At 37.2% G+C, this 13,381-nt stretch overlaps 1 protein-coding gene across 1 annotated transcript in view; it reads left to right on the top strand.

Moving 5' to 3' along the window:
* cfap299 (cilia and flagella associated protein 299) overlaps positions 1-13,381 on the top strand; it is a 141,750-nt gene that overhangs the window by 5,390 nt on the left and 122,979 nt on the right. The window contains exon 2 of the mRNA XM_007250486.4: positions 4,315-4,445. Within this exon, the coding sequence (XP_007250548.3) occupies positions 4,315-4,445 (131 nt within the window). The remainder of the gene's footprint in view (positions 1-4,314; positions 4,446-13,381) is intronic.

Below are 13,381 nucleotides of genomic sequence, written 5' to 3'. Positions count from 1 at the left end.
TTACTAGTATCTGGATTGAATACTGATAAAATTTTATCCACATGCATTTTCACTTGGTACTCATATGTGTGCCTGAAATTTAGATTTCTGTGTGGGATGCAAATTACAAATGCAATGGCTCGTGGCACAACAGTTATTTCTGATCAGTTGTTAAATGCATCTTAGTGAGAGGGTTGTGTTTACACAGCTAGAACATGACATCTAAAAACCTCATACAGTGGTCTATGTGACTGGATTGGTATCTGTTTAAGTAAAATGGTGTGTAAATAAAAATAAGGAAAATGTATTATTTAAAGTGGTATATTTCATATTTGTTTTATTACAGAGTCCTTGGCCCATGACTTCAAATATATTTCTCCTTCTGGCCCCCAACAAAAAAAGTTTGGACACCCCTGGTCTACACTAACATTTTTAAGTGGTTTATACAAATATAATCCAGATATTCATGACGCATGAAGTCACCCCGGTTCTTAAATCCTTTCAGAATACAATTCAAATACTAGTCACATGAAGAGACCAGGTGAATCCGTGTATCATTCGTTCATTTGATATTCAATTGAGAATCAAAATCGAAAAATTAAAAAACCAATTCGTTTTTTCGTTTTTTCGTTTTTGAATATAATACCAAAAAACGAATAACGGCTTGTATTTTGTATTTTTATTTGGTTATCCAAACAAAAATTGGAAATTTAAAAAACGGACCAGGAGCCGAATTTGATTTTGATTTTGAACTTGACCCATTTGTGTGCCCCGGAAGTTACTGATTTGTTTATTCTTGGTGGGTTTCTGTTGCGCGGGAGTTCACTGCAGTGTTATCTACACAGTCTGTATTGCTGTAGGCAGCATGGCCGGACTGGAACCACATTCTGGCCTAATTAAAGATCTTTTTGAAGGTATTAACTAAATATGACATTTAGCTACGGAACGTTAGACAAACACCTGAAAGATCCTGCCGATTTTTTCTGTTGTCATATCGTCTTCTTTCACTGCAACGCGTTTAGTTCCTCTGAACAAGATAAAACTCTCCATCCTCAACTCCATCCAAAGCCTACAGCAATACAGACTGTGTAGATAACACTGCAGTGAACTCCCGCGCAACAGAAACCCACCAAGAATAAACAAATCAGTAACTTCCGGGGCACACAAATGGGTCAAGTTCAAAATCAAAATCAAATTCGGCTCCTGGTCCGTTTTTTCAATTTCCAATTTTTGTTTGGATAACCAAATAAAAATACAAAATACAAGCCGTTATTCGTTTTTTGGTATTATATTCAAAAACGAAAAAACGAAAAAACGAATTGGTTTTTTAATTTTCCGATTTTGATTCTCAATTGAATATCAAATGAACGAATGATACACGGATTCAGGTGTAATCAGGGTTGGTGCATGCTTATTTCCAGTACATGACCACTTTAATCTCGAGTTGGCTGGCAAAAGGTGAGAAATGGATTCTGGATCGCTTAGTTTGCTTTGGATTACGCCAAGTCCAGTTCTGGTAATCTACTGCCTTGGAGAGTTTCAACCCTAATTGAACACACCTGCTCTGGTTACTGAAGGCCTTAGGGGGCATCTGAATATTAGAGCCAGGTGTGTGGGACCTGAAGTCTCCATGCAGGGCTGTAGATTACCACAACAGACTTATGCACTTTTTTGCACAGAATTGAGAACCAGACTTGTTTTAAAGGATTCTTTAAAGGATCACCTAAATTAGAGTAGAGATTTGTTGTATTGAAGAACCATTAAACCAGGGTAAGATTCATGAACCATACAGACAGATGTTTTTTTTTCTTCACTTTTAAGTTGTTATACACACAAATATCACCCATGGAAAACCCTCAAGTTCTCAAGTGATATACACTAACCAAAAAAAGTCACAACACATGATCTGGGGTTGATGCTGCAGTTGGTCTGCAGGTCTAGGTTCAGCAACAGTATGTGCTGAAAGAATGAGGTCAGCTGACTACCTGAATATACTGAATATAGACCAGGTTATTCCATCAATGGATTTTTTTCTTCCCTGATGGCATGAACATGTTCCAAGATGACAATATCAGGATTCATTGGGCTGGAATTGTGAAAGAGTGATTCAGGGAGTATAGGATAATCATTTTCACACATGGATTGTTCACCACAGAGTCCAGACCTTAACCTCATTGAGAATCTTTGGGATGTGCTGGAGAAGGCTTTGTGCAGTGGTCAGTCTCTACCGTCATCATCAATGCTGCAAGATCTTGGTGAAAATGAATGCAACACTGGATTGAAATAAATCTTGTGACATTGCAGAAGCTTGTTAAACACAGCCACAGCGAAACAAAGTATAAAATGTAATAGGATTTAGGCAGTGTAATAGACTTTAAAGAGATCTCTATGAAATCTTAGGGACTGCTGCTTTAATGTTCTTAGTTAACCCCCTAACACTCTAGGTTTATAATTTAGTTAAACACTCTAACGCATAAACTACTGTGAATTATGTAAAAATTAGTTACATTTAACATATCCTGTTATGACTGTAATAACTACAGTGGTGTCATTAATGGAAATGTGGGCTTATATATAGGGTTTAAATTTTGTACATATGTGACTTAAAGTACAAAAGTACTTGCTTTTAAATGTACTCAGATATATACAGTACAAGTTTGGACACACCTTTTCAAATTGAAAGTGTTTTCTTCCTTTTTTATTTATTTTGCATTTTAAATTTAAGATGGAATATTGACTATATTAAGGCTCTGAAGGACCACATATGGAATTATTTAGTAAACAAAGCAGAATAGGTTTTATTCTTTAGATTCTTCTAAAAGTAGCACATTTATCTTTGAGGACAGATCTGCACACTCTTGGTATTTTAATACCAGTGTCTTCATGAGGGAGAGTCATCTAGAATATTTTTTTCAATGTCTTGAAGGAGTTTCTGGAGGTGTTGAACAATAGCTGCTGCTTTTCCTTCACGCTGTGAAGCTCCAGCTCATCCTAAATCAACCCTCTCAGTTGATCAGGTTTAGATCAGGGGATTGTGGAGGCCAAACTCTTTTTTTTTATTTACTATGTAGTTTCATATGTTTCCCATAAGGAAGTAAGTACCATACTGTAAGTAATTTTCTAAAAAACAACTATTAATTTGAAGTGTTGAGGGATTATTTAAATGAAGTTTTCTCTGACTAATTCAGAGAGAAAAGTGTTGTTCTGCTTCAAAGTGACTGGAACACTTGTGTTTTAATTTCAGGTCACAGATTCGAGCAAATGAACAGTTCTCATATCATTTTACCAAACTGGACCAAAGCATTTAAAACAAAGAACTCTGATGAGACTTTAGAACAAGCATAGCTTCACCGACTCATTGCCCTGTGGCCACATGAAAGCAGCCTCTTCGTTTGAAGGCCTAAAGAATCTCTCTCAATCATCTGGAAACGGCACGATTCATGTTGAGTGGGCAACAGTGACATGTGGCAGAAGTCCTTGATCCAGAAAACCACAGTGTCCTCAGCCATGCACTGATTAACCCCTTAAGATTCTTTGCCTGCCCACAGTCTGAAGGGTGTTATTTGGTATGAACATGAAGAAACAAAGCAAAATTGTCTTATTAGGTCAGATTTAGGACTGAAGAATGGAAGTCTGGACCTGGATATGCGCTGAAAAAAATTATGCGTAATATTTACTTTAAAAAAACTTTCTGCATTTGCTTTTTTTTTTTGCTTTTTTGTATACTTGGTCTGTTTTTTGAGACTTGGTCTGTATACAAAATAAATCTTTGAGATTATGTAAATATTTAAATGAGTGTTTTAACTAAAATTATATATAACAATATTGTATAAATGAAGTAATTGTAATAAGGTAATATTGTATTAAGTAAAGGTTACTAAAATAAAGGATTGACTAAAGTTAGTTCACTTATTTACTCTATGTAACATTTAAGTCTTGAAACCGAGTTGAAGTTACTTAAATATACATGAAATTAAATTTACTTAAAAAAGCAAATGCAGTAAAAAAAAAAAGTAAATTTTACGTATCTTTTTTTTTTTTTTGGTGGGTAAACTTGCCCTTGTGTGGTATAGCACTTTATACTTTATTCCTTATACAGTATATTATATATATATATATATATATATATATATATATATATATATATATATATATATATATATATATATATATTGTTATCCCTGTGATCCAAGACCTCACTGCACAGTTTCTTCTGGATGATGCCCCAGAAGTCAGGTTGAATTTGACAGACTCACACATATTGTTCATTGAGTTGTAACCACCCCCTCTCCAGCCTCCGTGAAGCTCACTAGATCTGTTTCATTGCTCCTCCAGGATGAGAAATTGGCCCGCCAGCTGGTGGAGCTGGGCTACAGGAGCAGTGGCGAGGTCCTGAAGAGGGAGGAATTCGAGACAAGGAAAGCAGCTGCGGAGGCCTTGAGGCTCTCCAACAAGACCCAGCAGAAGTAAGTTCATGTGCAGTGACCGCAGAGAGGGACAGAAATGGATCTTCACACCAACGCGCAACCCTGAGAGTGCATGTTTGTCAGTGTGTTTTCCAGTAAATCTACAAGTTGGATGCGAATGTGAATGACTGATTTACACATTTAGGGTAAATGTCGAGAGCATTATGGTGTATTGCAACATGGTGTCAGGCAAGGGTGTATGTTAGGGCCATTCTAGTTTAAATCATTTTATTAGCATCTTTAAACAAGAAGTGGATAGTATGGTGTATTGCAACATGGTGTCAGGCAAGGGTCTATAATAGGGTTATTTCAGTTTCAGTCATTATTAAGCATTCTTTAACTGGAAGGAGTGCTTTTGGATCTTCAACATATATAGAGGCCAGAAAAGTTAAAAGAGAACCACTTTTGGTTTACTAGAGAACATTTCGATGGATGTTTTGTATTTATGCATGGCATGCATTTTTTATTTATCTTTGCTATTTGGGCTAATTGGCACCTGATTAGTGTAAAAACAAAGAATTATCTTTTTACATGATGTAGTTTCTGAGAAAAATGATGGCCACATATGAGGACTTTAGTTTTATATTTCGATAGAACACAATGAAGTCGCAATTAGTAATGATTGCAACTTCTAAACACAGCAGCATTTTTTGCCTGAGTGCAAAACAAAAGTAGAAACAACAATTGTGCCCCTTTGAGCAATATGGCTCATTTGAAGTGCTGCTTCAACACGAAGACATAACAAAGTAAAAAGACATAAATGTTTATTGTATTTACACAAATCACAACAGGATTCAATGTGCACCTCAACTCTCCTGTTTCCACCAGAACTGTCTGTCGGGACAATAAATTAGTGTGCTCTAAATCCAGGTGTTTCAGTTTCATTGTCCAAACCCTGTACTATACATTTATGGCAGTCCTAAAGATTCAGTTTAATTCAAGGAAAAAAGTGTACTATCACCATAACTCCCAAACAACTGGAACAATAAAATGTTTTTTAGGAATCCAAAAAAGCTTCTCCAAAGAACCTGCTCTCACAGCTTTATTTATAAAAGAGCTGAAAATTAAATAAGCAGTGACACGGCATACCACAGCGGCCTTTGGTGAATTTCGGGTCATTGCTAGCCATTATGTGATTCACTGGAATGAAATGACAAACTTGTATAATGTTTGCTTTCTCACTTCACCAAAGTTCTCCAAAGAGGAGGCCTTACACCAGTTTGGTTGTTGGGGCAGAGGCTTCATGAAGGCACTTGGCCAAAGCATGTCACCATATGAGTCCCTGGTGTGAGATTGTGGGGCTGTAGCGTCTGGACTGGCAAGAGAGTGAAGGTTGTGTTTGTGGGAGTTTTGGGATGCTGTAAACTTGGACTTGGACTTGGACGATGATTGCATAGTTGGTGCGGTCAGCCTTCAGGAAACATTTTTGGAGGACTATATTTGTGTTTTCTCGGGCTGCTTGTGGCCAGCTCCCCTGCCTAACCACCTGTAGACGTGTCCCTTTGGCATGCAACCTCAGTGAAACATGGTCAGAGCGGAGGCTTCTGCTCACAGCTAAAGTCAAGTAATAAATCAAAACGAAAGGTTTTAAACGTAATCCCTGTCTGCCATGCCTGTATCAGATAATCAGTCATTTTGACTCTAATTGACCGTTTGCAGTCCACTAGCTGCCCTTAGTTGCTGTTTGTATGTCCCACCGTCTTTTAGCTTAGGCTAATTGGTGTTAGCACTTATTTAGATACTACAGTTTGTCTTTCTGATGTGACCCATATCTGACATCAGTCTGAAGGGTTTGCGCTTTGTAACACATGAACAACAGAGCAGTGCTTCACGTTAAGTTTCACCATTATTTGAACGAGTACAGGGTACAGCTGAGCTTATCACAGACAGTTTGCTCCAGCTCACTGAAAAGGAAACATTGTCTGATCACAGACATGTTTTTTTTTTAATATTTTTATGTTTCGCCAATTTATTTGGAACACCATGTGGCAACAAAACAAACCATCTAATATTATTGTAACATCAGTACAAATATTATTTATGAGGTCTTTTATCTAATTTTTTCACCACTTAAGTCCTCAAATCAATGCTGCTGTCCATTTACTGTACCTGTCTACTCACTTTCTGCTCTGCTTGCCTCTTTTTTCTTCTGTTTGACAAATGAAATTTTAATACTGATTAGCAGTGCTAGCCAGCTATGGTTAGCAGTTCGAACCAGCCACAGTTAGCGCTAGTAAATGCCGCCTGATAGCAGTACACTGAAGGACCCTGAGTGTTCCGGTAACCCAGGGTGCTATCAGCTAGCGGTTCTTCCCACGTAGCTTGTTTTAATCACCTCTAAACAGCGAATGAGTTAGTGCTGCAGTTAGCATCTAATGCTAATGCTGCTGTAACTAGCCTTAGTGCTGGAGAAACTTCATTGAAAACTTAGCGGAGTGGCTTCACTGATCCTTAATACCTGACTCGTAGAATTCATACATAACACACCCTGGATTATAAGGCACACTGTCGATTTTTGGTAAAATGAAAGGATTTTAAATGCACCCTATAGTCTGAAAAATACGGTACTTAACTTTTGCTCGGAACTTTGGAGAATAAGAAGGCTTTTTCGAAACAGCCGTAAATATTGCCATCATTAAAGTTACATTGTCCTGAAACCACTAAGCAGAGCTTCCTCCTAAAGTTGGAGATTATGGCATTGCTTGTGTAAATACTATAAATTAATATCATAGGTCATAATATATAATTGTTGAATTTGGAGTATTTTGTAGCCACATAATGCTTATGAAAATGACTTATAATTGTAAGAAATTGCCATATTTCATATGTTTTAAACTGGTAGAATTTAATCTCTTTGTTTCAGTTGCTCAGCAGTTGCTTTCTTCATCTGATCACAGATGTGTGGGATGCAGAAGCCTTATTAATAATAGCCCAGATGTTCTGGAAAAGACATTCTATTTGCCAGTCTGTTGTTGCTGTTAAGGGAAGGTTATCTTATTTTTTTTACTGCTTAAACAGAATACAGACTGAAACTGTATTGGATTCAATATTATGACAGATTGAATCCATATTTAGGACTTCTTTGCTTTATTTTTGTCTTTACATGAATAGCACTTACAATAACTAAGCTTTTGTTAATAAATATACAGTAAACTGTAACAGACATAGAGATATCTACAACATGTGCTGTAATTAAAGCCATTTTGTTACATATATCAGCACATAAATTTATCTTTTACATGAATTATGTAGATTTAGCTATTTTATAAAATTGTTTACCATTATAAGAGCTTACTCGGAGTCTATAAATTTATTTTACATTCAAGTGAATATCATCAGGGCCCAAGCACACTCATCTCCATTATTGAACCAGTTCAACATAATTAATGGACAACGTTTTTAGATTTTTTATTTATTTTTATTTATTTTTAATACTTAAAACTTTAAACATGCCATGAATAAGATGTTTTTGTCACAATCACATGCTCCAAAAGCTTCATTTCTGGAGTGCTATTTTCCACTACTTTTTCCATGTGTTCTTCACTGTACCTTTTCTCATTCTCTCTCTCCCTCTCTCTTTCACCCTCTTTTCTCCTTTCAGCAACCCCTCATGTTCTCAGAGACCTTTAGTGTCTGCAGGTGTATAAATAGAGCTGTTTTCAATTAGGACAAGCTTTGCCCATAGCGTGCATCTGATCAATGAATGCCCCTGCACCTGTGGTAATAAAATACTAAGGGAAGAGAGAGATTGTGCAGTGAATGCTAATCAGATGTTGCCCTTTTGTTACCCTGCTAAAGGCTAGTATATAACATGCTTCATTTGACAGCTCGCAGTGGAGGTATCTTGCCAGCGAATCGCAAAACGAACAAATGAAGGGATTTCGCTGTGAGAGGACTTGGGTGAAACTCAATCCGCAGCCCAATGAAGAAAAGTTTGAATGAAAGAAATGAATGATGGCTGTTTCGCTGAATAGAGGTTCCGCAGTTAGTTATGACTGCATTGAATCAAGGACAACAGTAAACTCCAGATTCTCTTTGTGTGATTAAATGGAGGCCAGGGACTGTTTGAATAACTGACCTGCTGTTCACCAGATCTTTCTTTTCTTTTCTTTCTAAGCAGTTTTCAATGACAGATACAAATGGACCAAATAAACGAAAATTCTATTGTGAATGAGAAAGAATAGAAGTAGAAGAACCAAAAAAGTTACATACTTTTCCTTCTGAGATACTGATAACACTATTTTTATGTAAAATGTAGGTAAGCTTCAGAATGAAATTTGAAGGGCATACTCACAACCAAGGCTTTGTTTTATTTAAGAAAAAGAATTGTACTTAATTATTGTAATTAAAAAGGTAATAAAGAGGTATAAAGCAACAAACTACAAATACTTACTAATGTAGAAATGTTTGTTATCTATACTTTACTGGAATAATTATTTTACATTTTCACACAATTATCTGAACTTTTTACTCCTTACATTTTAAAAATAGCCTTGTTACTCCTATTTCATTTCACTCCCATTTCATTCCATTTCTGGCTTCTCATCATTCAATAAAACCCCTATCCAGATAAATCTCTCCATCCAGATAGAGTGAATCTGAATGTGGTTGGATGTGCAGTATAAACAGTATAAACATATACCATTCCGTATTGGATTATACATGATCCATCACACCTGCACATCACATCACGCCCACACTCCAGCAAAAACATGACAGACATATGTTTTTTACTATTTTAAACCTGTCTATACTTCAACCTGAATAATTTTTATAATAAATAAGTTTTTGACACCTTTGCTAGCTGTTTAAAAAAAAAGACAAAAAAAAACATATTTCACTTTTTTCATTAGTTGACATACAGCTCTGGAAAAAAAAATTAAGAGTCCACTTAGAATGATGAGTTTCTTTGATTTTACCAAATTGAAAACCTCTGAAATATAATCAAGAGGAAGATGGATGATCACAAGCCATCAAACCAAGCTGAACTGCTTGAATTGTTGCACCAGGAGTGACGTAAAGTTACCCAAAAGCAGTGTGTAAGACTGGTGAAGGAGAACATGCTAAGATGTGATTAAAAACCAGGGTTATTTCACCAAATATTGATTTATGAACTCTTAAATCTTTATGAATATGAACATGTTTTCTTTGCACTAATTGAGGTCTGAAAGCTCTGCATCTTTTTTGTTATTTCAGCCATTTCTCTTTTTTTGCAAATAAATGCTCTAAATGACAATATTTTAGAGAATAAAACATGAATGTTCATTTTACTCAAATATATACCTATAAATAGCAAAATCTGAGAAACTGATTCAGAAACTGAAGTGGTCTCTTAATTGTTTTCAGAGCTGTATATCAATGAATAAAAGTGCCATTGTTGTTTTAATTGATTAACCACAAAAAACACCATCACAGGATAACTGTTAATATATTAGATATTAGGAAAATCTTATATTTTATTTATTTATTTTTTTATCTTGACCTTATCCATTATTGTTACCTAACATTTATTATTATTATTTTGTGGGCAGTAGTTGTGGGTAGTTTTCAAAGTGCTAAGAAGCTGCTTAGAGGAGACAATGGCTGCTAATTGTTGGGACAATGAGTCAATGTTTAAGTAGTCTAGAGTACAGAGTATTTATAGAGCTTTGTCATAGTCCTGACAGGCTTATTAAGGCCTACGACTTTAAAAGTGAAAAGTAATGTGAGAGCTCAAATCCCTTTGTTATTTTCTTTAGTTTAAACTGTACAAAACAAAGATAATACACTAATCCTCCTACTTGACTAAGTGCTTTGCCCTGATATTGACCCTGTTGCAATGCTGACCCTGCGGTGCATGTCTAGGTATCAGATCGGTGCCATCCCTAAGCAAAATGAGAGTTCACCAGTGTTTAGTCTCTCTGAGCATACAGCCAAAAACAAACTGTTATCCGTACTCTGTGCGTAATAATTGCATTTCTATTTGGATTAACGTACGCCGTCTAGACCAGCATATTAGCTCAGGGCCACTCTCCAAGTTTACAGTTCACACCGTCTTCTCAAATCTGCAACAGCTAGACTAGGATGAAAAAAACAAACACACACAAAAAAACAAACCCAAAAAAAATTCAGGGTCATAAGGGCTCTGGTGCAAGTCTCGAAGAGCTGGTAGTTTTACGCATTCCTAGTATGAGGTCCTGGCAGGAGCCCCAAAACCTGCAGCCTGGCCAGCTCCCAGTAGTAAAATGTCAGCAGATGTCTTGACCTCGCGTGCCCGTGATGTGCCTGGGGGGGCCACACTTACCCCCCACCCACAGCTAGCTACCACAGCCATGCTCTTTGTTCATTGTTTTGTGCTTTCCAAAAAAAAAAAAAAAAAAGCCTTCACAAACTCTAGCCTTTCTAACTCAATGGCTGGAGGAGCCTTCACTCCCCGGCCAAGTAAAACCATGCTGCGAACACACACTGTACATATGCACCCGAGTGTTAATCCTTCGCTTGCATAGTCTGAAATTTAAACCTCCTGCCCTGTTTTTCAGGGCACGTTCAACTTAACCTGGGTGAGGATGCCTTGGCTTTTGGTGGTTCTGCTGAAGAATCCTGGCACCTCAGGTGCTGCATAAGGCTAAATGGAGAGGTAGCATAACTGTCTGTATTTCTTACATCCTAACGAAAGGAAGTTCTTCATAGGTTGTTTAGAAAAGGTTATGGTTGTAGTTGCCCCCATAAGGAAGGCCATCTTCAGTGATAAACCTCACTTTTATCTTTGTGTACGACCAATGAATCTGTGTGTTCAATGGTTTGTTTGTAACGAATAGCCCTACCATTTCTGATCACAATACCTTTTCTGATGCACTATTCCAACAGGAAAAGGCATAACAAGGCAAGTATGCCATTGTTAGCAACATCGCCAGTTATATTCCTGATTTAACCTCTTAAGCTCCAAGCCTATTTTTACCATTTTCCGCCTGAAATTACATACTCACATTTGAAGGCTTGTAGACATGTAATGGCCAAAATATGGTAAAAACCAGGAAAATTTTTAGGCGCTTTTCAGATTTTCTATTATTTTTTTTTTATTTTCAGACACATAAAATGAACTATTTATATGGAACAAGGGTTTTGACAGCTCTATATTTTACTATAATGTGTTTACAATCATCATATAAAATTTTAAACTGCTACCTATTACTGGTTAGAAGTTATAGTGATTTGAACCAGTAACGGTCTTTTCTTTCTCCAAAGGACTGGAAACTTTATAAGAATAAAAAATACCACTTTTATAACTCATTTTGCAGTAAACTCTGGGTTTTTGTGTGGTCTACTCATATACAAACAGAAATCCGCACTGTCTCTTTAAGAGCGGTTGTTCTGCAGAGTGGAAAGTCTATTAGAGTCAGTATCTATGGCCAAGCATCTATCTTCCTTAGCCTTTCAGCTGGCCGAGCTCGCCACCTGATTGGCTGAGAGACCTCATTCTCATACCGTCATGTCCAGTAGGCTCCGCCCTGTCTGGCTGTGGGCCAGAATCGGAGCAGCGTCGAATAAAATGCTTTTAATTCGGAATTAAAGTTAAGATTCCGTCTCACATTATTCCTCGCGCGGGGTGGATATAACTGTGGATTATAGGAGACTGGATTGATGGATTTTCTTGAGTCTGGGCTCTTTTTGAAGGTAAGAGAGTGGGGGACGCGCTGATGGGTGTTGGGGGGGTGGGGGGAGTGACTGTAGGTAAATACAGGACCAAACCTGTGCATTTTTCAACTCTGAACACGCGCTGCAACGCGCTCTTTCAGCTCTAATTCAGGGACCTACACTAAAACGGAGCACAGTTTCGGAATCCGGAGAGCCAGACGGTTCGAATGGTGTATAACATGTCCGCATTCGATCAAATATGGACATCCGATAAACGGAAATATGAAAATTATGATTTAATATTTTCATAACCAAGGCATATTTCGCCCTAAATGTTTATTTTCTGAAAGGAGATACAGCTAAATAGGCTGAAAAGCAGAGATTCTAAGCTTTAAAATTGTATATTGGGTGTCTATATTGAACCTATAACTATTCATAAACACAGCCAGATATTAAATATCATATTTTTCTGGCCCGCCGGCGGGCCAGGGCGTATTAAGAGGTTAAAAATGTGTGGCATGCTGTTGGACGCACTGTCAACACTACACCCCACTTTAAAGTCTAAAGGAACAGTTTGAATATTTAATCTTCTTGGAATGGATGATCACAGCACACCATTAGGAACCTCTACAACTACATGCCAAGATGTCTGGCATGTTGTGTTGCACATGACACATACACGCTACTTCTATATAAGTAGCTCAACACATAAGACCAAGAGCCTGTCACAATGCTTATTGCTATTTTACACTCAGCCAACTGTCTATTTGTCTATCTTTGAGCCTGCACCAGGTAAAGACCAATGGTGCTTCCAAATATATCGAGTACTTTTAAAATTAGGTGTGTTCAGGTACATTTCTGGCCTATTGCTGTCTTAGAAAAGAAAGCACAGGTGCACCACTGACTAAAACCTGTGTAAATCTGTGTAGATGTCAACAGTCAGTTGTTTATTGCTATCTTGGCAGTAAATTGGAGCATGCAACACAGGCACATGAACCACGTGCACACACCTATGCTTATTATGCACACATTGACACGCAGCAATGTCAGTTTTCTTTGCTAAGATGCATTAGATATTTCCAGGTTGCTGCGCCATTTAAGTAGCAATCCAACAAAGTCAGAGCACACCTGGCTCTTAAAAAAAAAAAGGCAAGTGACAGGCTGATTGGTTTATTGCACGTTACATCCAAAACACCCCCATGATTAGCAGATTTTTCACACTACTGTATAAGGCGCACTGGATTATAAGGCGCACTATCAATAAACGTATATTTTGGGTCTATTTTCATACATAAGGGGCACCGAATTATAAGGCGCATTAT

This window comes from Astyanax mexicanus, chromosome 22, assembly GCF_023375975.1.
Source record: "Astyanax mexicanus isolate ESR-SI-001 chromosome 22, AstMex3_surface, whole genome shotgun sequence".
NCBI lineage: Eukaryota > Metazoa > Chordata > Actinopteri > Characiformes > Acestrorhamphidae > Astyanax > Astyanax mexicanus.
The sequence above is the reverse complement of the archived record's forward strand: the minus strand, read 5'-3'. Positions and strand labels throughout refer to the sequence as shown.